The following is a 21,839-nucleotide window of genomic DNA, read 5'->3' as shown; positions in this document are numbered from 1 at the left end:
AAGGGCTGGCTGGGAAGACCTCCATGGTCCTCCAACTCTCTAATGTTCTGTTCTGATTTAACAAATATAAACTGAGCAATATTCAGAATCACAGGACTGCCTCTCTTGTAGTAATCTTCTTACTACTCTGGTGCAAGTGCTGGTGACTTTTGCACAAACATTATGTTAAAAGCCAAGCAGATATTTCTTTCCCCCTCAAAAGACACACCTTCTTATAGAGATTAAGGAGGCAGAATGAAACAGGAAGTGAAGATCATCTCAATGTATTATTTATTTAAAGTATTTTCAAGCCTTTCTTTCATTTTAGAAACCTCCCAAGGCAACTTATAAATTCAGCATTAAAAACAGATCAATAGAATCCTATATGATAAAAGCAAACTCAAGTTCCCGAGTGCCTATTAGACCACAAACAGAACTGGCCACCACTAAACAAAAGTTGTAGTTTCTGTATTATCATGGATTCATGTGTATTTGGAATGATTTAGTCTTCCTGCTTGACATGAGAATGGCCATTTCGCTTCAAGCAAGGTGTTTGGAAACCTCTGGATATGAAGACCTTTGTTCTACGATCTTGCTAGGTCAATGCCAGCGAGACCTGGAATCTGCATTCCTTTCCCTGATACTGTGGGAAGTTTTGCCCTGGCAGAGATTGGAGGGGAGTCTAAATAGCTCTGTTTTGGAATGGCTGGAAGATGCTTGTAGGCTTTGGGAACATCTCACCCACTCTGCCTTCTGTGTGTAAGTCTTAACTGTGCTGGGGTAATTAGGACTGTGCTTACTATTATGGAAACCAAAGCCGGGTGATTTCTTCTAATTGGGCCTACAATTGAATGGACACTATGATTTTTATATCATTTTGCTTGATCCTTTTTTGTTTTTATCCTTAAATAGACCTTCAAGCCTTTACCTGTTTTTGTTCCATTTGACAACCCCACTTATTGTGGGATCTTTTTGTGAATGAGTTAGAAGTTTTTTATTTTTCTTTTATTTAATATTATATTGTTTTTAATAAACTCACATGTTGACAATAGAGACTTCGATAAAAGCCAAAGGGATAAGAGTCCACAACCCTGTTCTTTGACCAAACTATACGCTGGTATTGCCAGAGACTGTTTATTGGGGTAAAATACGTTCCCTGCAAGTTTGACCCTTTACTCGGAAGAGTCTCATCTCAACAGTATAGTTCAGGGGACCCCCTAAGTACTCAGAAATACATCAAGTTGTGGTATTAGGCTAGGCTAATCAAAGGAAAGTTCAGACAAGTGAAAAAGAACTCGAGGTTTCGCTTCTGACATCATTTCAGACCTAAGTTAAAGGCTTTCCCCCTCTCTTGCCCTCCTCCAAATGCAAAACGCAAGTCAGTTGCTGATAATCTCATTGCTTTGACTAGGAGGGCATAAGTGAAGGCCAAGCGCCAAATGCAAAACAAGTGCTGCTCTAAGCAAAATGCTGTGCTTGCACTAGAGGAGCCAACGGTTTGACTTCATATAAGGCAACTTTCTGTGCTCCTATGCACTGCAGTAGCAGTGAGAAAGGGGTAATAGTTGTAGGGAGGCAGAGCCTGGCAAGGCCATTCTTCAAGAAAAGAGCTTTAAAGGGACACTCTCATATGAAACCGCTGAATTTGACTCAGGCTTCCTGATGAATGCCATCTGACGTGGCTTAAATAGAGACCGCGGTTTCCTGTCTCACATGAGCCCTATTTACAAGCTCTGCGGAAATGTAAGGTTCGACAGACATGCAGTCTGGCTGGCATCCTGACAAATCATGTGCTTGCACCATGAACAGATTGCACTAGTGCAAGAACCCAAGGCAACTTTAGATGTTCAAATAAGTGGGGACCTGTGAAATTTTCATGGTGGCCATCCTCAGCCATGTGATTATTTCTTTAGTGAAATGGGGGAGCAGGGCTGGACTGGGAGCACTGAGATGGCAGTGGAATGTATGTGGGGAGGGCACTGGGCTTTGAGCAGAATGGGTAATTAAGGGTGGGAGTATTCCTTGCTGCTGAGTGCAGCGGGGCACAGGGGTGCCCCATGGGTGGGGCGCACTGGGAATATGCCCTGTTGCCCTGTGGGCAAGTCCGAGCCTGTGTGCGAATAAAACCCTTAATGGCCAACATGACTTTATAGGGAGGAAGGGGAGAGGAACATGGGAAGCTGCCTCATACTGAGTTATACCATTGGTCCATCTAGCTCAGTATTGTCTACCCAGACTGGCAGTGGCTTCTCCAAGGTTGCAGGCAAGAGTCGCTCTCAGCCCTGTCTTGGGGATTCCAGGGAGGGAACTTGGAACCTTCTGCATGCAAGCATACAGGTGCTCTTCCCAGATTTTTGGGAACAGGAGATATGGGTCTTCAAGGAAGCACACCCTGTGGCACATATGCCCAGTTTCCCCACAAACTTCATTTTGGCACTGAAAGACCAATTTCTATTCACTACTCAGGGGATCCTTGGAAGAGTGAGAGCAACACTGAATTCCAAAGATACATACCATACGCTGCTTATATCAGAACAAATTTCCCCAATTACTTCCAAGCTCAAGTGGACAAGATATGGTATCTGCACACAAACTTCCATTTCTGGGGATGTTCACCAGTGATATGAGTAAAGAAGATGTCCCCCCCACCACACGACCTCAGATATCAATTAAAAAATTACATCTTGGGTTCCCAGATGTTGTTGGACTACAACTCCTATCATCCATAGGAAGGGCATTGTGCTATGGGTGATGGGAGTTGTAGTCCAATACCACCTGTGGACCCAAGTTTTAGAATCCCTAGATTAAGCATTTCTAGTTGGAAAAAATTATTGAAAAACCTTTAAAAGATTGTTGGAAAGCCCCAGGGTGAGCATTTATACAATTCCTCTTAAGAACATAAGAACAGGCCTGCTGGATCAGGCCCAAGGCCTATCTAGTCCAGCATCCTGTTTCACAAATGCCCACCAAATGCCTCTGGGAAGCCCATAGGCAAGAGGTGAGGGCATGCCCTCTCTCCTGCTGTTGCTCCCCTGCAACTGGTATTTAGAGGCGTTATACCAAGTCAGACTCTGCAACTTACCCCTTCTAACTTGGCAAAGAGGCACCATTTTAACGTGGTGATTCTCTTTATTTAGTAGGGGGAGAGTAACTGGCCCTATCCACCCCCAGCACAGTACCTCCAGTGACTGTTGCTGGTGTCCATCTTATGTTTCTTGTTAGATTGTGAGCCCTTTGGGGACAGGGGTCCATCTTATTTATTTATTATTTCTCTGTGTAAACTGCCCTGAGCCATTTTTGGAAGGGCAGTACAGAAACCAAAATTATCATTATTCATATTAATAATAATAATCTTGCTCTGAGGCTGGAGGTGGCCTTTAGCCCTCAGACTAGTAGCCACTGATAGACCTTTCCTTCATGAATTTACCTAAGCCCTTCTTAAAGCCATCCAGGCTCTTCTTGCATGAGCTCTTTTATTTATCATTATTGATGTTGTGACACACCCACTAAATGCTTGGTGTGTGGCAAGAGCTTCAAATCATTTCTTCCCTTTGTGGACTCTGTGTTGATGGTCCCTCATGTGGTCTTTCCGACTGAAGTGTCTTCCACATGCCAGGCATTGATATGGTTTCTCCCCAGTGTGAGTTGTTTGATGTTTATTAAGGGTATTACGCCGATTAAAGCTCTTCCCACACTCCAGACATATGTATGGTCTCTCCCCGGTGTGGGTTCTTTTATGTGCAGTAAGTGTCGACTCCTGACTGAAGCTCTTCCCACACTCCAAGCATGTAAATGGTCTCTCCCCTGTGTGGGTTCTGTGATGTACAGAAAGCCTATGACCATTATGAAAGCTCATTCCGCACTCCATGCATTTATAGCATTTCTCCCTTGTGCAGATTCTATGATGTTCACTAAGAGTATGAGCCCAACTGAAGCCCTTCCCACACTCCAGGCATTTATATTTTTTCTCCCTTTTGCATTCTCTTTTCTGTGAAGCAAGGCTATCACTCTGACTGAGGCTAATTCCACACCTGACATGTTTCTGCTTTGTGTGGGTTTTTTGATGCAAAATAAAGCATTCTTCCCAACTGAAACGCATTCCACACTTTGTACATTCATATGGCTTCTCTTCAGCATGGGTTCTTTGATGTGAAGTAAGGCTCGTGCTGTCACTGAAGCTCTTTCTACACACTGAGCACACGTGCAACTTTTCCCTTGCGTGCATTCTCTCATGTAAAGTAAGGGTCTCGTTCCGACCAAAGCTCTTTCCACACTCCAGACATTTGAATGGTTTCTCTCCTGTATGGATTCTTAAGTGTCTTTTAAGGTGTGTACTCTTGTTGAACCTTTTCCCACACTCTAGGCATTTCCATGGTTTTTGCTCTCTCTGAGTTGTCCCATGGAAAGTAAGAGGTTTGCGCTGATGGAGACTCTTGACACATTCCAAGTGGTCACCTGATGAAGATTTATTCCTCCAGTTCTTTGATTGGTTTCTGCCCTGCCTTTTTGATCTCCTTGGATTCCCAGAAGTCTCATTTCCTGCTTCCTCCTCAGGTCTCTGTAATGATACCCAGCACGGCTCCTTATCACTTTCAATGCTCTGTCCATTACCTCCTAGAAAAACAGAGAAAATCCCGTTAAGAGAGCAAGAGGGGAATTCAAGAGTACCCCCACTAAAATTAATAGGAAACTTGTCCCATTAATTTCAAGAAGACTGCTTATGAGCAACTTCATCTCTGGATGTAAGCCAGTGACTGGAGTAGCCTGTCTCATAATTGTAACATTTAAACTTGTGTGTATGTATGCATATTTGTACATACAAATTTAAATGTTACAGTTAAAAGATGGGCTACTTCAGCAAAAAAAAAAAAAAAAAACCCACACAAAAGTAAGTATTACATTTAGGGAGTATTACATACAGTAAGTATTACATACAGTTAGGGAGACAGGCTACTCCAGTCACTGGCTTTAGGGATGTGCACAAACCGAGATTTGTGCACGGGTTTGGAGCCGAACCGGTTTTTATCTGCTCTCTGCCGCCGCATGCAAATGGCATCCACGCAAGCGGAGATGCCATGTGTGGGTTCTTGGGGGAGCTTGGGGGAAGCGGCATGTGGCAGCAGAGAGCAGGTAAAGACCTGCTCTCCTCCTCTTAAAGATCCCGCTCGCCTCCCCTTCCCTGCTGTGGCACTGAACCGGTTTGGGACTCATCTGAACTCCCCTAACTGGATTACATCCAAATTAAGTTGCTCACAAGCATTGAAGTTAATACGACTCTGTGCTAATTTTCTGAAGCCTGTCTGTCAGGCTGAGAGGAAGGGTTTGCTGAGCTTCAGCACATAGCCAGCCAAACAGGATTAGAGGAGGAAGGTCTTCACCCTCCTCCTTCCCCTCCTGCAGCAGACGCATTGCTAAGAATGTGTCGGCTTCAAGCTGGAAATTATCAGATGGGGGTCAAATAGTGCACCTGCAATGTGGGGAGACAGGAGGGCTCTATGCGTTCCTCCTGGGAGCCCCTGCTATATTTCATTGGCCAACATTCTCCACAGCCTTATGAGGGCAGAATATCAGCTCTGGCTTCGCAGAGAGTCAGCACACTGCCTGTGCTACAGGCTTCCTTCGCAGTGCAGCTCACGGGGGGGGGGGGGGGGAACGACAAAATTTTCACGTATCTTCTTTTCACACAAAAGCTGTTTTTTGCTGCCAGGAATATGTTCCTTACCCAGAGAGAAGACATTCCAAGAATTCTCCAGCATGACATCCTTGTAAAGAGCAATCTGGTCTGGACTCAGGAGGTCCCACTCCCCCTTGGTGAAATACACGGCCACCTCCTCCAAAGTCACCAGCCACTGAAAGTAAAAGAGATTCTCTACTTGAAAATAATCTCCCCACATCCATTGTTGCTCCCAGTTGAAAAGGGAAGGGATAACTGGGTTGTGATTTTATTTCTGTAGGATTCAAGCCTTCGCATAACAGAATTAGTAGAGGAAAACAAAGCTTTCCTACTAGATCACTTTGACACCTGGCACCTGAAGCAGGCAAATTCTTTCAGATCTCCCCCTTGCCCCAATCACAGGGGTAAGTGCCCAGGCTGTCTCTTTGATGATTCCCTCCCTTACCCGAGATGCCCGCGTAACTTCTCCCTCCACTCCACCACAAAGCGGAGATGATCTTGAATGTGTCTCTGATGCCATTGTGCTGCCTGCGGAAGAGAGAGTGTAGGTGTAAACTCTCAGAAGCTTATGGCTCTTCTCAGCATGCCATGGGATGGAATAAGAACCCACATCTCAGCTAGCAGACAGGTGAAGTCCTTGCAGTGCCTGTAGAAAGCAGATGGGGTGCAAAAAGTTTAATCCTTCATACACGTGTGAGATTTATAATATAGCGTTATAAAGCGGCCACATTTACTTATTATTTTGAAAGATTGTTAGATTGTTATGCTGAAGTTGGGAAACTTCGGCCTAAAGTTTCCTGGGCGGCATGGAGTGAAAGCACTGAAGAAATACAATACAATAATTCACACTGTCCATCCACATCATAAGATCACAGAAGCAGCGGCCATCCCTGGGTGATAGAATCCAGCATGACCATAAAATACAACTTAAACAGCAGCCATTCCACATGCTGGTAGGATGGGCTGGGCTTAGGGGCAGAGCTATATTGGGGCGGATGGGTTCAAAGAACTCGAGCTGCCCAGCTCCTGAGAGCCGCCTGGCTCACCTCTCCCACAAGCTCCTGCCTGGCCTCATTCTCAGCCAGCTTCATTGTCAGCTGGGTGTTTTCTTCATTCACTGCTTCGACTGCTATATTTTTAGCTCCCTAGTCATAAGAATATAAGAACAGCCCTGCTGGACCAGACCCAAGGCCCATCTAGTCCAGCATCCTGTTTCGCCCAGTGGCCCACCAGATGCCGCTGGAAGCCACACAGGCAGGAGTTGAGGGCATGCCCTCTCTCCTGCTGTTACTCCCCTGCAACTGGTACTCAGAGGCATCCTGCCTCTTTAGCGCCCAGATTAGTAGCCACTGATAGACCCATCCACCATGAATTTATCTAAACCCCTCTTATAGCCATCCAAGCTGTTGTTGTTCATTCATTCATTCATTTATTTCTTTCTTTCACCCATTATTCATTTCTTATTGTCTTACCCTCTCTTTGTTATTATATCCCATTTCTTTTCACATTACTTATAGTAAGTGCCCTTGCACACAATTTTTTAAAAAGCATTTTTTAATTTCCCACTCTTCCTCCAAGGAGCCCAGAGCGGTGCTCTGCATACTTAAGTTTCTTCTCACAACAACCCTGTGAAGTAGGCCTCCTATTTGGGGAGCTGCTGTACTGGAAGCAGCACCCGTGAGTTGTTTTGGGGCCTGGATGTTATGCTCAATTATCCACACCCACCACTTTTCTCTCTCAAACAAGGGTTGTGGGTGAAATGAGACCTGTATTCACATGTTACATTAAACACTCGTACAATGAGCGTAAAGTGTATACAGATACAGTTCTAGACATAGGTACAGTTATGCAAGATTATGTTGAACACAGTTACAGCGGTCCACTTCCTATCTGTACCATGCATTTGAGGGACCTGTGCCCAGGTTCATTTTTAAAATAAAGACAGGTGCAGTTGATAACGAATTGTGTAATCCAGGCCGACAAATAAGTATATACAGTGGGTAATGAAAAGAATCACCCCCTTTGATGGACCTTAAATTCTGGTTCCCTTACATCCTGAAATGAAAACACAAAGAAAATTCCATTCACCAGCTGTACTTATCCAATGCAACCTATAACACCCAACTGAAAAACATCACAATTACAGTCCAGAAAAAGTGTCAGAAATAAAAAACAAGAATTATTGAGATTGAAAAAGGATCACCCCCCCCCCATGTCAATATTTTGTTGAACCACCTTTTGCTTTAATAACAGCCTTGAGTCTGTTGGGATACTTCTCTATCAACCTTGCACATCTAGACGGAGCAATATTTGCCCACTCCTCCATACAGAACTGTTCAAGTTCGGTCACATTGGAGGGTAGGTGTTGGTGGACTGCTATCTTCAAATCTCCCCACAGATTTTCTATGGGATTTAGGTCTGGGCTCTGACTGGGCCACATGAGGACGTTCACTTTTTTCTCCTTCAGCCACTGTGTGGTCAATTTTGCTGTGTGCTTCGGATCGTTGTCATGTTGAAAGGTGAATCTTCTGCCCATCCTCAACCGTCTGGCAGAGGGTAGCAGGTTTTCTTCCAGAATCTGACGGCATTTTGCCCCATGCATTTTTCCTTCTACTCTAACGAGAGCCCCAGTCCCTGAGGCAGAGAAACACCCCCACAACAGGATGCTGCCACCTCCATGCTTCACTGTAGGTATGGTGTGTTGTGGATGGTGAGCTGCGTTGGATTTACGCCAGGTGTACTGTTTGGTGTTGAGGCCAAATAGTTCAATCTTGGTCTCATCTGACCATAAGACCTTTTTCCATTTGGCATCAGAATCTTCAAGGTGCCTTCTGGCAAAGCTCAAACGAGCTTTAATGTGGCCTTTCTTGAGAAGTGGCTTTCTCCTTGCGACCCTCCCGAACAAGCCACATTTTTTCCACAACACACCATACCTACAGTGAAGCATGGAGGTGGCAGCATCCTGTTGTGGGGGTGTTTCTCTGCCTCAGGGACTGGGGCTCTCGTTAGGGTAGAAGGAAAAATGCATGGGGCAAAATACCGTCAGATTCTGGAAGAAAACCTGCTACCCTCTGCCAGACAGTTGAGGATGGGCAGAAGGTTCACCTTTCAACATGACAACGATCCGAAGCACACAGCAAAATTGACCACACAGTGGCTGAAGGGGAAAAAAGTGAACGTCCTCATGTGGCCCAGTCAGAGCCCAGACCTAAATCCCATAGAAAATCTGTGGGGAGATTTGAAGATAGCAGTCCACCAACACCTACCCTCCAATGTGACCGAACTTGAACAGTTCTGTATGGAGGAGTGGGCAAATATTGCTCCGTCTAGATGTGCAAGGTTGATAGAGAAGTATCCCAACAGACTCAAGGCTGTTATTAAAGCAAAAGGTGGTTCAACAAAATATTGACATGGGGGGGGGGGTTTGATCCTTTTTCAATCTCAGTAATTCTTGTTTTTTATTTCTGACACTTTTTCTGGACTGTAATTGTGATGTTTTTCAGTTGGATGTTATAGGTTGCATTGGCTAAGTACAGCTGGTGAAGGGAATTTTCTTTGTGTTTTCATTTCAGGATGTAAGGGAACCAGAATTTAAGGTCTATCGAAGGGGGTGATTCTTTTCAATACCCACTGTAAAAGTGTGTAGCAAAGTATAATTCCAAATAGTTTGGTTCAGATGCCTAATAGAATATAAAGCCAGCAGGTTGCTCAGAGTTGAGAAGTCTAAAGTTGAGAAGCCTAAACAGAGGCTAAAGTTATGAGCGGGAGGCCTCCTCTCAAGAATGTGGGTTGAGAAGCCCACCAGAGATAACAGGTACCAGGACCTGTCAAACACAGGCCATTAGCTAAATTCCTCAGTCAGCAGAAAGAGGATCTCACTAGTACAAAGAGATACCATTGTTGGGGTCCTTTCCCAGCTAATCTGGGTAAAGCGGGCTCCTGACACCCGCCCCCCAAGGTACTTGCCAATTAACAGGAGACAAGAGGAAGATGCTTTTCAGTTCCTTTATTCAGCTGAGCAAAGCAACAGGGCGGCTCACTCTATGCATGCAGGCAGGGAGTGGCAAGCCAACAAAGGGGCCATGTACATTCTTATACCCCTGAGTAAACAAGATCATGCAGTTTCCCCCTTACCATATAAGGCTATTCCCCCCAGCAAAGTGACTTTATTGGCTGTTTCAAGCTTGCTGTGTTTTCCTATACATTATCATATACATTTCATAGATTCGTCCCTTCGCAAGGGCCCCAACCTTTCTTTCCTTTCCTTGCGGGTTTTCAGGCTGAAGCAATGGAATCTGTCAGCAACTAACTGCTCGCCTGTGGCTTGTACAGACAACCCTGTCTTGTGACCGACATAGTTCAGGCTCAGCCCCACGGCTTGCTTTTGCTGCAATAAACTATTCTAAAGTTTCATGCAAGCATGGTTACAGAAGCATAATGGTGCAGTTTAGGCTAACCAAATGTGCAGAATCCTTCACCATAGGGATTAAAGTTGTCATAATGGCCAGGTAGTAACTCATCTTCCCAGGCTCTAGGTGGCACCTCTGGAATATGTAAGTTTAATAACTAATAACATGTATTAATTGCTTTGTTGATATGCTTGTATGTTTGAAACTTATAAAAGCTTGCCAAATGTATGGCTTGGGCGCGCAGTATCAGCCAGATGTTCTCTGCCTGTGCTCGCAACACAGTCATTCCCGCAACACAGCCATTCACACAAAGACATGCATTTTGTTGGAATATTATTTCAAAATAGCTTTCAATCAGAAAAAAGCACTGCTGGTTTGCACACAGGCTTCTCAAACACAGCAATGGTCGTGCCTGGCACATCCCTTCCCCCTTGCCTTGAAGACTACTTGAAAGAATGTCTCTGCGGGAGGGTAAGGCGGGAGACTGATCTCTTCGGAAGTATGGGTGAAGAATATTGCACTTGGGAGCAGATCGGAACCGTTAGAGTTAAAATAAGTGCTTTGGCTTGTATGCAGTGCACAGGTGTGGAATGTGTTGTTTACACAGTATAAGACATGAAGGAAACTTCCAGAAAGGGGCTGGCCACAGAGAGAAGGAGCTTTCTGCTAGCAAATGAATAAAGCTGTGTTTGAAACTCTGATATTGTTATCCCAGTGTAAATTATCTAACCAAGAGAATGAGCGACAGTGAGACTCTCTCTCTTCTTAACAATTTGAATGCAGATAAAACATAATGCCTGAATGGGGCTAGCATAGTAGCATACTGGAGGGGCAGGGTATTTCAAATAAATAAATAATGTTGCAAGTGTGTAGGAAATGAACTACTAGATGTAGACTGAACATAGTATGTGAATACCATATTTACCCTGAATTTAAGATGATCCCCCATAAAAACAGAGGTTAAAATACTAGTATACCTATATTTAACCAAAAGGAAGAACACTCTGAATTGAAGATGAAACACACACACACACACACACACACCCATTTCTGACAAAAAGAATTTGGGGAAAGAACAGTATTAGATATTCAGGTAAATACGGTAATGACAACTGCAAACACTTCACATAAGAACTTAAGAACATAAGCCCTGCTGGATCAGGCCCAAGGCTCATCTAGTCCAGCATCCTGTTTTACACAGTGGCCCACCAGACACCGCTGGAAGCCTACAGGCAGGACGGTGGGGGTGGGTCGCAACATCCAGTTGCTGATGAATTACAACTCCCATCGTCTCTAGCTATAATTTATTATGGCTGGGGATAATGGGAGTTGTAGTTCATCAACATCTGGAGTTCCACAGGTTGGGAAGCCCCAACATAGGCTGCATATGTCTCAAACACCACATGGATATTATTCAGAATATATCTATACATCCCTTTTCAACAACAACAAAAAAGTTCTCCAAGTATTTTACACAGAGAAAAAAAATAAGATGATTCCCAGTCCCAAAAGATCTCACAACCAAAAAAGATAAACAAGACACCAGCAACAGCCACTGTCTGGGAGGGATGCTGTGCTGGGGTTGGTCTGGGAGAGAGAGGAGTTGCTCCCCTGCGGCTAAATCTAAGAGAGCAACCACTTTCAAAGGTTGTTGCTTTCACAGCTTTATGGCCTGCCCCCCCACGTGGGCTTTGAGGGAAAGATGGCGATTCTGTATTGCCGTAACTCGCAACCCAATTCAGGCCTCGGGCTGGTCTGAAGAAGTCAGTGCTGGCCAATGTCTGAAGCCCACCACTGACTTCAGACTAGTTCACAGTGTCAAGTCACAAGGAGGGCCCCGCCCGAAAGCTAGAGGCGGCTCTGTTCTTAACCATGGCTGATCCAGTGCTACATCGCGTTGTGCAAAAATAACACTCTGAGCTGTGTTGCAGCCAGGAACAGTCTCCCGGTTACGGAGGTGCAGAATATATGTTGGGGGCGGCGGTTTCAGGGGCAAGTTAACTTCACATCATCATTTGGTCTGTTCATACAGCTTGGGGGGTCGGATATAGAAGCAGAAAAGAGGAACCAGCCTCTGCCTCCCGTTCTTCCCCAGCTCCAACTCGCAAAAACACACACACACACACACACCACAAACATTTAATAACAACAACAACAACAACAACAACAACAACTTTATTTGTTAGCTGCCCCATAACAAATCGTTCTCTGGGCAGCTCACAACACAGCCTTAGAACATCGAGAAAAAAACACATGAAACACATCAAATCACCACACACTCACACTCCTACCAGTGCTCCCTCTACTAGGGCGTGCGGGCATGTGTGCACGCACAAACTTTTTGATGTCCGCTCAGTTGATTTTAGATCCCGCTCAAGGAAGGCCCCATTCTGAATGCACGTGTGCACACACAGCCTTGATACTGCCGCTCAGAACAAAATTCATTAGGCGCACAGATGAAAAAAATTAGATGGAACACTGACCCTACCCACCCTTGCCCCTGCAAAGGAAGGCTGTTGTTCTATTAAGCTCCTTCACCACCACCCCTGCCAAGCCACGCCACGCCACGCCACATCCCACAGTGGCTAGGAAGAGCTCCCTCCCAGAGAGGTTTGCAAGGGGAAGATCGACCGTGCAAGGCAATTTAGCAGCCACTTTGCAGCGGGGTTACAGGAGAAGCTGAGATTTGGGCAAGGAGTCTACCGCTAACCTCTTTTTAAAAGAATGCCTCTTAATCTCTTACCTCTTTGCTGTCTCTTCTTCTTTTATCTAATCTGCCTGTGTTTCCTCCGACTTTCTCAGCTCTTTGATCACGAGCCGAGCTTTTCACCCCCGGCGGCTTGCAAAGGCACCTATCCTAACGACTCCACCCCCATGAAAACGCCCGTGTGACTGACTCAGCCACTGGAGGACCAAGCAGCAGCAGTAGTCTCTGTCACTCTCTTCGTGATCAAAAACAGGAGGATGCATTGCAAACCTTAAAGGGCGTCTTGGTTGCAACGTAAGCGGAGGTCCCGTCCCCGCCAGCGGCTGCTTTTTCTCTGCTAGTTAAGCTAAAAGAGAGACCCCTCTGGCTGCAGGGGTGAAATGCTGAGGGGATCGTCCTGTTGGAATATTATTTGCAAATAGCTCTCAGATAGCTAAAAGGCACGGTTGGATTGCACAGAGGCCTTATCAGCTTCTCTTGCGGTGACTGGCAGATTCCCTTCCAACTCGCCTTGAAGAAGGAAAGTCTGGAGGGGAGTGGGGAAGGAACCGGATATCTTTAGTGTAAGTGGGAAGTGTGGCATTTAGAAGCAAATCGGAACCTTTGCAGTTAAAAAAAAAAGTACCGCTTTGGCTTGTGTATGCAATGCGCAGGTGTGGAATGTGTTTGTGGCTCAGTATGTAAGACGATGAATTCCTGATGGAGGAGGCGAGGAGCCGGCCTCCCCCTGAAGCTTGATTGGTAGCAATGAATAAAGCTGTGTTTGAAACTCGGATACTGTTGTCCTGTGCAAATTTACCTAACCAAGAGACGAACGTCAGGGAGGATCTCTCCCACTTCTAACAGTCCTTGGTTTCTTTCTTTTAGCATAGTGAAAGAGGGTCACACACAAGCCCTATATTGACACATTAGCCCCATTCTAACATTATATTGTCTAAGTTTTTATATTTGTGAACTGCCTAGAGCTATCTGGGTGAGGTGCTATAAAAATCTAATTGTTTCTTTTAAAGTGTACAGATGTCTGCATACTTGTACACATCTTCGTGTGAATGACTGAACCTGCATACATGTTAATACTGAATCTGGGTACAGGCCCCTCATGGTACAGATGGGAAGTGTACTGCTGAACCTATGTTCAGTATTATTTCTTGTTTACACAGTCAGACAGGTATTATTGACTGGTTTGTTTTATCCAGACATCGAGTCCTTCCCAAGGACCTGGGATGCCAGAATTTTATCATCAATTTCAGTATTAATTATTATTATTATTAATTCAATTTCCATACTGCCCTTCCAAAAATGGCTCAGGGCGGTTTACACAGAAAAATAATAAATGAATAAGATGGATCCCTGTCCCCAAAGGGCTCACAATCTAAAAGAAAGACAAGACACACACCAGCAACAGTCACTGGAGGTACTGTGCTGGGGGTGGATAGGGCCAGTTACTCTCCCCCTGCTAAATAAAGAATAAAGAATAAACCTGTGAATAACGGTTTCTGTGTACAAGTCAACATAGCATGTGGCCAGTGCTACACATGCACAATGTTCACAGGTACAGTTATTCACATATTATGTTCAACACATGTTCAAATGTACACTTCCTATCTCTATCCTGCATTTCAAGGGACCGGTCTGCAGGTTCACTTTTAAAATGAACACAGGTACAGTCATTCATACAAAAACATGTACCTGTGAACAGACAGGTATCTGTATCTGATGAGAATTTGCTTGAGCGAGAGAACATTCTAGAAGGGTTTGTAAGAGAGACTTCATATCTCCCAGAAACTTTGCACATTGAAGTATGTGGACCAGTGTCATTTCAACTAGACAAACTTCCACTTGGAAAAAAATATTTTGAAATGGAGGTCACTGTTGTGTGTGGTCTTTATTTATGCATTCTACCATTCTCCACATCATGGACTTTATTATTTCTCCCATGTTATACAATTGTTTCTCTAATATCATTTCTCATGGCTTTGTCTTGTTATAGATTGCATATATTTTCCATAATAGATGTATTGCACTAAGTTGTGTTTGTTCTCCATTCAGTTTTGTGGGTGGATCTTTTTTGGTTTTTGCTGGTCACTTTTAAAAGGAACATAGGTACAGTCATTCACACAAAAACATGTACCTGTGTACAGACATCTGAATGCAAGTAAAACATGTCTAACTAGTGCTACATTTTGCCAGAAATGTCATCACTAACACATTTCTGCAGATTTATATTCCCCTTTCTTTCTTGGGACTGAAGGCGCCACCTATAGGGTGTATTTAGCTTTTTCCGCTAGATACACTAGACTAGCTGAACAGAGCATCTGTGGCTAGGGATGCTGGGAGTTGTAGTTCAGCAACATCTGGAGGGCCGTAGGTTGGGGAAGCCTGCAAGACTTTGTTGCTCTCCTTGCCCCTCCAACACAGCCCGTGTCAGCCACCCACTCTCAGCCAACCCCTCCCACTCGCTCACTCACTCACTCACTCACCCCCTTACCACCGTTCGCTCACTCGCTCACCCCCTTCCTGCCACTTGCTTGCTCACTCCTTGCTTGCTCGCTCACACGCTTGCTCGCTCACACCCTCACTCACTCACCTTCCCCCTCGCTCACTTCCTTGCCTGCTCCTCGCTGCTCTCTCTTTCACTCATTAAATGATTTTTTTTCAGGCAATGTCGCAAGAAATAACACTGTGTTCTTAATCTAAAACCTTAATCTGAAGAGTTTTTTTTTTTTAAATCAAATAATTTCCAGCTGCTTGAAATGGCCCTAGATGTCCACTTCGGGTGGGGCAAGTGTTTTAGATTTTCATCTATTTGCAGCTGTCATTCTTTCCTCTCTCACATTCATGGTTTGGCCAAGAAATCCAGTTACCACCAGACAATGAGTTTACCCATCTTGTTTTACGTCTATGGAGAGGAGCAATAGATTTTGAATGGCTGCCTACCTGTAACATAGAGGTACAGGGGAAAGAGAGTTAAAACCCTAATTTCCAGTTTACACATACTCCCATTTCACCCATAGCAGTGTTCAAACAGAAACCAGGGCTGTTAAAAAGATGATTTTTTTTAGCCTACTTTCTAGTAGGCTTATGAGATCACCCAGCATTCTGTGTGTGCCTGTGTCCCCCCGTGTGTGTGTGTGTCCATCTGTGTGTCCCCTTGGACACACCAATATTTTGGTGCTGCAATATTCTTCTCCGGTGTCTTTTGTTGATTCCACTGTTTTTGAGGTGCAGTCTGCCAGTTTGGGAGCTGTTCGGGGTGGTTGCTACATTGCAGCCCATTTTTTGCATGGGTTAATAAAACTTTAATATAAAAATAATCAAGCAAAGCAAATACAATGATTCTCGTTACAGTCTGTATACAACTACCTGAATCCTTTCAACCAACATCTTCTCCCCTCCCTCCTCTGCTCTGAAAAATATATAACAGCAAAACTAAAAATTTGATTTTTTATTTAATTCCCCCCCCCCGTTTTCTTATGTCTCTTGTTTGTATTTCTGATAAAAAAACAAAATTAAAATTTTAAAAAACCTAAAACTGTAATATTGCAATTATTATTGGGCTACAATATTGTTCTCTGGTGTCTGCAGCACATACCTCTGGCTTTTGGGATACAGTTTGACTGTTAGGGGACTGTTCAGGGCTATTTCACACCATTCTGGCTGTGGAGGGGTTAATAAAAGTGCAATAGCCTGGGCTGTTTCAGACTATTTCATTGTTCCATTCCATTTTTGCCCTTGAAGGGGTTAATAAAAGTGTAATATTGGAGATATTTCAGTGCCAAATTATTATTCTCCAGTGCCTCTAACACATCCCTCTGGTTTGGGGATCCAATTAGATGTTTAAGGAATTGTTCCAGCCAGTCCATTCCGACTGTTACCAAGTCCCCCTTTTCCAGCCTATTCATGCAGCTCTGGGTCAAATATGAAACTGGCAAGGAGGATCCAACTTCTGCCCCCTGGGAGTTTTTCACACCCGACTTTTAGCTCGTGTCTCTTCTGGAATGGAGGCTGTGCATTCACATATCTGCCAAATTTACCCTGAAGTTCCTACAAGCTATCCAGGAGCACTTCACACACAATTCGGGCTTTTCATTGCACATTAGAGTGTAGCCCAATTTATATCCAGGGCCTATAGCCACCAGACTAGTAGCCATTGATAGGCCTAGCAAGCATGACTTGTTCCCTTAGCTAAGCAGGGTCTGCCCTGGTTTCATATGAAAGGGAGACTAGAAGTGTGAGCACTGTAAAGAGATTCCCCTTAGTGGGTGGAGCTGCAGGTTCCAGGTTCCCTACCTGGCATCTCTAAGATAGGGCTGAGAGATTTCTGCCTTCAACCCCTCGGTCAAGACAATAATAAGTGAGATGGATCTATGGTCTGACTCAGTATATGGCAGCTTCCTGTGTTCCTATGTAGTTGCTTCTGCAGTGTTGTTTTTATTTTATTACAAATGGTTATGTACCACTTCTCAACAACAACAAAAGCTGGAAATGGCTTACATAGAAAAAGAAATAAGATGGTTCCCTAGCTCTAAAGGGCTTACAATCTAAGAAGAATTGTGATTGTTGGATGTGGTGGGGGGTGAGAGAGGAGATCAACCATCAGTCAGTGCTGAACTTCAGTTTGCTTCTGCTTTGCTCCAGGCAAGAGGAAAAGTCGGGAAGAGGGGGCAGAAGAGGAGAAGAAGAGGGCAGGCAAAATTTTACTTGAAAAAACACACATCAACCCAAAATCTCATCACCACCTTCCCAGCCTTATTCCTCCACCTTCCAAATCATTAGGCTTTGCTTTATTGCCCTTTCTCACTTGCAGTATCCACCTATGCATGTCTACTCAAAATTAAGTCCTACTGAATCCAATGGGATTTGCTCTCATGTAAGTATCTGTAGGGTGAGGATCTCCCGTCTCTGTAGACGAATCGCTCTGGTTCCTCTGATTCATCTACTCAGAATTAAGTCCTATTGAGTCCAATGGCATTTACTCTCATGTAAGTATGTGTAGGGTGAGGAGCCCTAAAATACAGTCCCTGTTTAAATCTTCTGGTTTAAATCTGGTTATATCTTTTCCTATAAGAGGAAACAAGAGAAAGCATAAACGGAAACAAATAACCAAATTTTTTTAAACCAGAAGATTTAAACAGGGACTCTATTTTAGGGATCCTCACCCTACACATACTTACATGAGAGTAAAAGCCATTGGACTCAATAGGGCTTGATTCTGAGTAGACGTGCATAGAGGATGCTGCTGCATGTTTGAGAAGGGGCAAAAAAGGCTAGATTTGCGGCGGGTGGGGGGGAAGGCTGGGAAGCTGGTGATGTATACGTGGAAGGTGTAACATATATAAAGATTATATTAGCTAATTAATAGTGGCGGGGTGGGGTGAGGGAATAAAAGTCATTTTAAAAATCTTGTGGCACCTCCTGTCTTTTACTTCTGGATCCACCCCGAAAAGAAACCAGGCGCAGGGCCTGACTGCTATACTGCTGCCACCACCTGTTCATAAACTGGAAAGGGTTTTTTTAATCTCCCCGCCCCACCCCAGGGTTTTTTTTCAGACGGGATTGAACAGGATGCCCAGTCTCCCTCATAGTTTCTCCAGAAGCCTGAAACTGCAGATTGATCCCTTGGGATGTAATAGTAGCAAACTAGCTGACCTGGCGCAGACCATCTGCGCCCCTAGTTCTCCCTGTCTCTCCTTCCCCATCTTCATTTCTTTCTCCCCCCTCCAGCCCCATTTTATTTATTTTTACATTTATATCCTGCTCTTCCTCCAAGGAGCCCAGAACGGTGTACTACATACTTGCGTTTTCTCCTCACAACAACCCTGTGAAGTAGGTTAGGCTGAGAGAGAAGTGACTGGCCCATAGTCACCCAGCAAGTCTCATGGCTGAATGGGGATTGGAACTCGGGTCTCCCCAGTCCTAACCCCACCAGCCCGTTCTCGCTTGGTGGCCAGGCTACTTGGCAGGCGGCCGCCACTTCTCCTCGCTGGCTGCCTACGCAACAGTGCCTGCTAGGAGAGAACCAGCATGGCTTCTGAAAAGGGAAATCTTGCCTCACCGACCTTTTGGAGTTCTTTGAGAGTGTCAACAAGTGTGTGGATCAAGGTGATCCCGTTGACATAGTATACCTGGTCTTCCAAAAATCAACAAAGTTCCTCATCAAAGACTCTTGAGGAAACTTAGCGGTCCAAGATAAGGGGACAAGTACATGTGTGGATTACTAACTGGTTGAAGGACAGGAAACAGAGGGTAGGCATAAATGGAGAGTGTTAACAATGGAGGGAAGTAAGAAGTGGGGTCCCCCAGGGATCTGTACTGGTGGATCGGTGCTTTTTAATTCATTCATAAATGATCTAGAAGTTGGGGTAAGCAGCGAAGTGGCCAAATTTGCAGATGATACCAAACTCTTTCAGGTAGTGAAATCCAAAATGGATTGTGAGGAGCTCCAAAAGGATCTCTCCAAACTGGGTGAATGGGCGACAAAGTGGCAAATGGGGTTCAATGTTGGCAAGCGTAAAATGATGCACATTGGGACAAAAAACCCGAATTTCAAGTCCCCCCTCCCGTCCAAACATCTGACAGTGATACCAATCTTTCAAGATAACTTTAGCATAATATCAGCTCAAATACAAGTATTTATCTTATTTTACACTTTTTATATCCCACACTTCTTCCTCCTCCAAGTAGCCCAGAGAGGTGTAAAAGGGGGGGGGGGAGGAAAGGTTGTGCATCAAGTCGGTGTCGACATCAAGTCGGTGTCAACTCCTGGCGACCACAGAGCCCTGTGGTTTTCTTGATAGAATACAGGAGTGGTTTACCATTGCCTTCTCCTGCACAGTATGAGATGATGCCTTTCAGCATCTTCCTATATCGACAATTTGCTCAGAATTGAGTAATGAAGTGCATCTTTACTAAAACCAGTAACTGGATGATACATTACAATGGATATGCAAAAGGAAAGACATGGAATCCAGACTTGATAGTACTACTTCACAGGCATGAAATTTTAAAACTGCCCTGATAAGAAGAAAATATATAAAGAAACCAAAAACAAATGGACTGCTTGTACTCAACTTCTTACCAACAGGAGAGCTACATGGATTGGCAAAATCAAACAACATTATCAGATGAGCCAGACCTAGTACTTCAAAAAAGGAGTCATTCAAAGTTGTATAATGGACAATTCTGCAATGGATCATTGATCAAATAATATGTTTACATACAAAAGGCACCAGATTCAAATGTTGCCTCAGTCACAAAGCTCATTGAGTAGTATTAGAGAAGTCAAATTATGAGAAACAAGCTCTCAGTCTGACCAGCTGAAGTCACTTTCCTCTTTTTCTCCCCCCTCCCCCTTTTTAAAGCAGATTTTGCTTGTATTTAAAAGTTATAAGTTTAGCTTGCTCAAATTCTTTGGAGTTTGAGGCCATGCCCCTTTGACATCACATGTCTGTGGGGGGGAGAGGGTGGGCGGGGGCGCAGGGGGAGGATGCCACAGGCTCAATGCACAACTGCACATATGCTCTGTGGGCGGGCGGGGGCGCTGTGGTGGGAGGGGAGAGGGCAGGTGGGGGTGCCCTGGTGGGGGGCGCCGTGGTGCCCTGGTGGGGGCCCCCGGGGCACCCTGGTGGGGGGGGGCCGAGGGCACCCTGGTGGGGGGGGGCCGAGGGCGCCCTGGTGGGGGGGGGCCGAGGGCGCCCTGGTGGGGGGGGGCCGAGGGTGCTGAGAAGAGGATGCCACAGGCTCAGTGCACAACTGCACACATGCTCTGTGTGGGGTCAGCTTATATTCATTTATTTAATTAAGGTATTTATACCCCATCCCTCCAGTACACTACTGCTCAGGGCAGCTCACATCATTAATAAAAAGATCTATTATATTAATTCTCCTGGGTGTGCCTTGGAATGATTGGCTGGGCGGCGGATGCGCCTAATTGGCTGAGGCACATCCAGGAGGATTGGTTGTCATGTGAAGGCCAGAGAAGCAAGGCCCAGAAGGGGGGAAAGAAAGGGGGGGGGCGGAAGTGGGGAGGAGAGGTGGCTGAGCCCGGAAGCAGAAACTCGGGTAGCAGGTGGGGAGGAAGAGGTAACCGCCAGCCCCAAAGAGAGCACAGATGCTCTGTGCGAGGTTGGCTAGTACAATGTAAAAAAGTAAAACTAAGACTAATAAAATTAACCAAACATAAGTTAAACAAGTTAAAAGCAGGCAAAAACCACATTTAATGTTACATTTTTTTAAAAGTTCCAAAGAAAACGTTATTTTAAAAGCTAGAAACTGAAAACTATAAAAGCGAAAGTACCTACCAGATACAGACAGAGATGGAACATTTAAAAGCCCCATTTAAAATATGTGTTTTCAATAAATGCTTCTCTAAGGGAGGGCAGGACCCCTTCTTGCCTTTAGGAGATTATTAGACCTTTCTTGAAGAGATCTGTCTCCAGTCTTCCATGGTTGGAAGCAGGAGCTGGAAGAATCCTTATGAAGGTGCAACAAGGATGTACACCTAAGAAACTGTATGCATTCCCCTTTGTGCCAGCCAGAAATCGAGTTTCTGCCATTTGGTCCTCCACTGGCAAAATCAGTGAAACTCTGGTTCCTAGAGGGGCAAAAATGGTACAGGTGGGTGGAGTGATTGATGAATTCCCCTCCACATGGGAAAACTGGCCTTGTGATTATGGAGAAGAAAGCCAGACCGGAGACAGGTATGCGGAGAAGGGCGGGGGTTTAATCTTTTTATGGGGGGAGTTAATCTTTTTAGGAATTCTCAGGTTTTTTAAAAGGTAGAAATCGAACATACCCACACCCGATCTGCAGCCCCGCTGGAAAATGCTTAAAGGATATCGCCTGATCTTCTTGCAACCCCCTCTTGGAGTTCTTTCCAGCCCCCACCCATGGGGTGGGGGTGCGAAAAGCTGTTTTTCCTGAGAAGAGGCAGCGACGAGGTAAACACAGATGTTGGGGAACTTCTTTTAAAAAAGAGGCAGCCATGGCTCCCTCTCGACTTCCAAATTCTCCTGCAATGCTGCTGGCGGCTGCAAAGTGGCGCTCTCCTGGCTTGCATTGCGTGAGTTTC

At 44.9% G+C, this 21,839-nt stretch overlaps 3 protein-coding genes across 7 annotated transcripts in view; 1 reads left to right on the top strand and 2 right to left on the bottom strand.

The window, feature by feature from the left end:
- The window catches only part of LOC128347490 (zinc finger protein 3-like), a 46,288-nt gene extending 32,797 nt beyond the window's left edge, over positions 1–13,491 (bottom strand). Inside the window, exon 1 of the mRNA XM_053302306.1 lies at positions 12,806–13,491. The gene's annotated coding sequence lies outside the window, so the exon portion shown is untranslated. The remainder of the gene's footprint in view (positions 1–12,805) is intronic.
- LOC128347550 (zinc finger protein 420-like) lies at positions 254–21,643 on the bottom strand. Its single transcript, XM_053302504.1, has 4 exons — positions 21,564–21,643; positions 6,099–6,181; positions 5,702–5,828; positions 254–4,593 (listed from the first exon to the last, which is right to left on the bottom strand). Exons 2-4 carry the CDS (start codon positions 6,171–6,173, stop codon positions 3,518–3,520), a joined length of 1,278 nt encoding a protein of 425 aa, XP_053158479.1. The 5' UTR covers positions 6,174–6,181; positions 21,564–21,643; the 3' UTR covers positions 254–3,517.
- The window catches only part of LOC128347434 (zinc finger protein 333-like), a 29,186-nt gene continuing 28,696 nt past the window's right edge, over positions 21,350–21,839 (top strand). For 2 of the 5 annotated variants that reach the window (XM_053302090.1, XM_053302089.1), the window contains exon 1: positions 21,351–21,468. In XM_053302090.1, coding sequence (XP_053158065.1) covers positions 21,402–21,468 — 67 coding nt within the window. In that variant the 5' untranslated portion in view covers positions 21,351–21,401. The other 3 variants (XM_053302095.1, XM_053302091.1, XM_053302096.1) reach the window with 2 other exon arrangements.

The sequence above is a fragment of the Hemicordylus capensis genome, chromosome 2 (genome assembly GCF_027244095.1).
Source record: "Hemicordylus capensis ecotype Gifberg chromosome 2, rHemCap1.1.pri, whole genome shotgun sequence".
In the NCBI taxonomy this organism is placed as follows: Eukaryota; Metazoa; Chordata; class Lepidosauria; order Squamata; family Cordylidae; genus Hemicordylus; species Hemicordylus capensis.
Note: the sequence above shows the minus strand (reverse complement) of the source record. Positions and strands in the feature narration are given on the sequence as shown.

Coding starts and splice junctions, on each gene's coding strand:
- LOC128347550 (XM_053302504.1), bottom strand. CDS start 6,173: ATGGCATCAGAGACACATTCAAGATCATCTCCGCTTTGTGGTGGAGTG. Junction 5,829..6,098: donor AAGTTACGCGGGCATCTCGG/GTAAGGGAGGGA, acceptor TTTTACTTTCAG/TGGCTGGTGACTTTGGAGGA. Junction 4,594..5,701: donor TTGGAATGTCTTCTCTCTGG/GTAAGGAACATA, acceptor CTGTTTTTCTAG/GAGGTAATGGACAGAGCATT.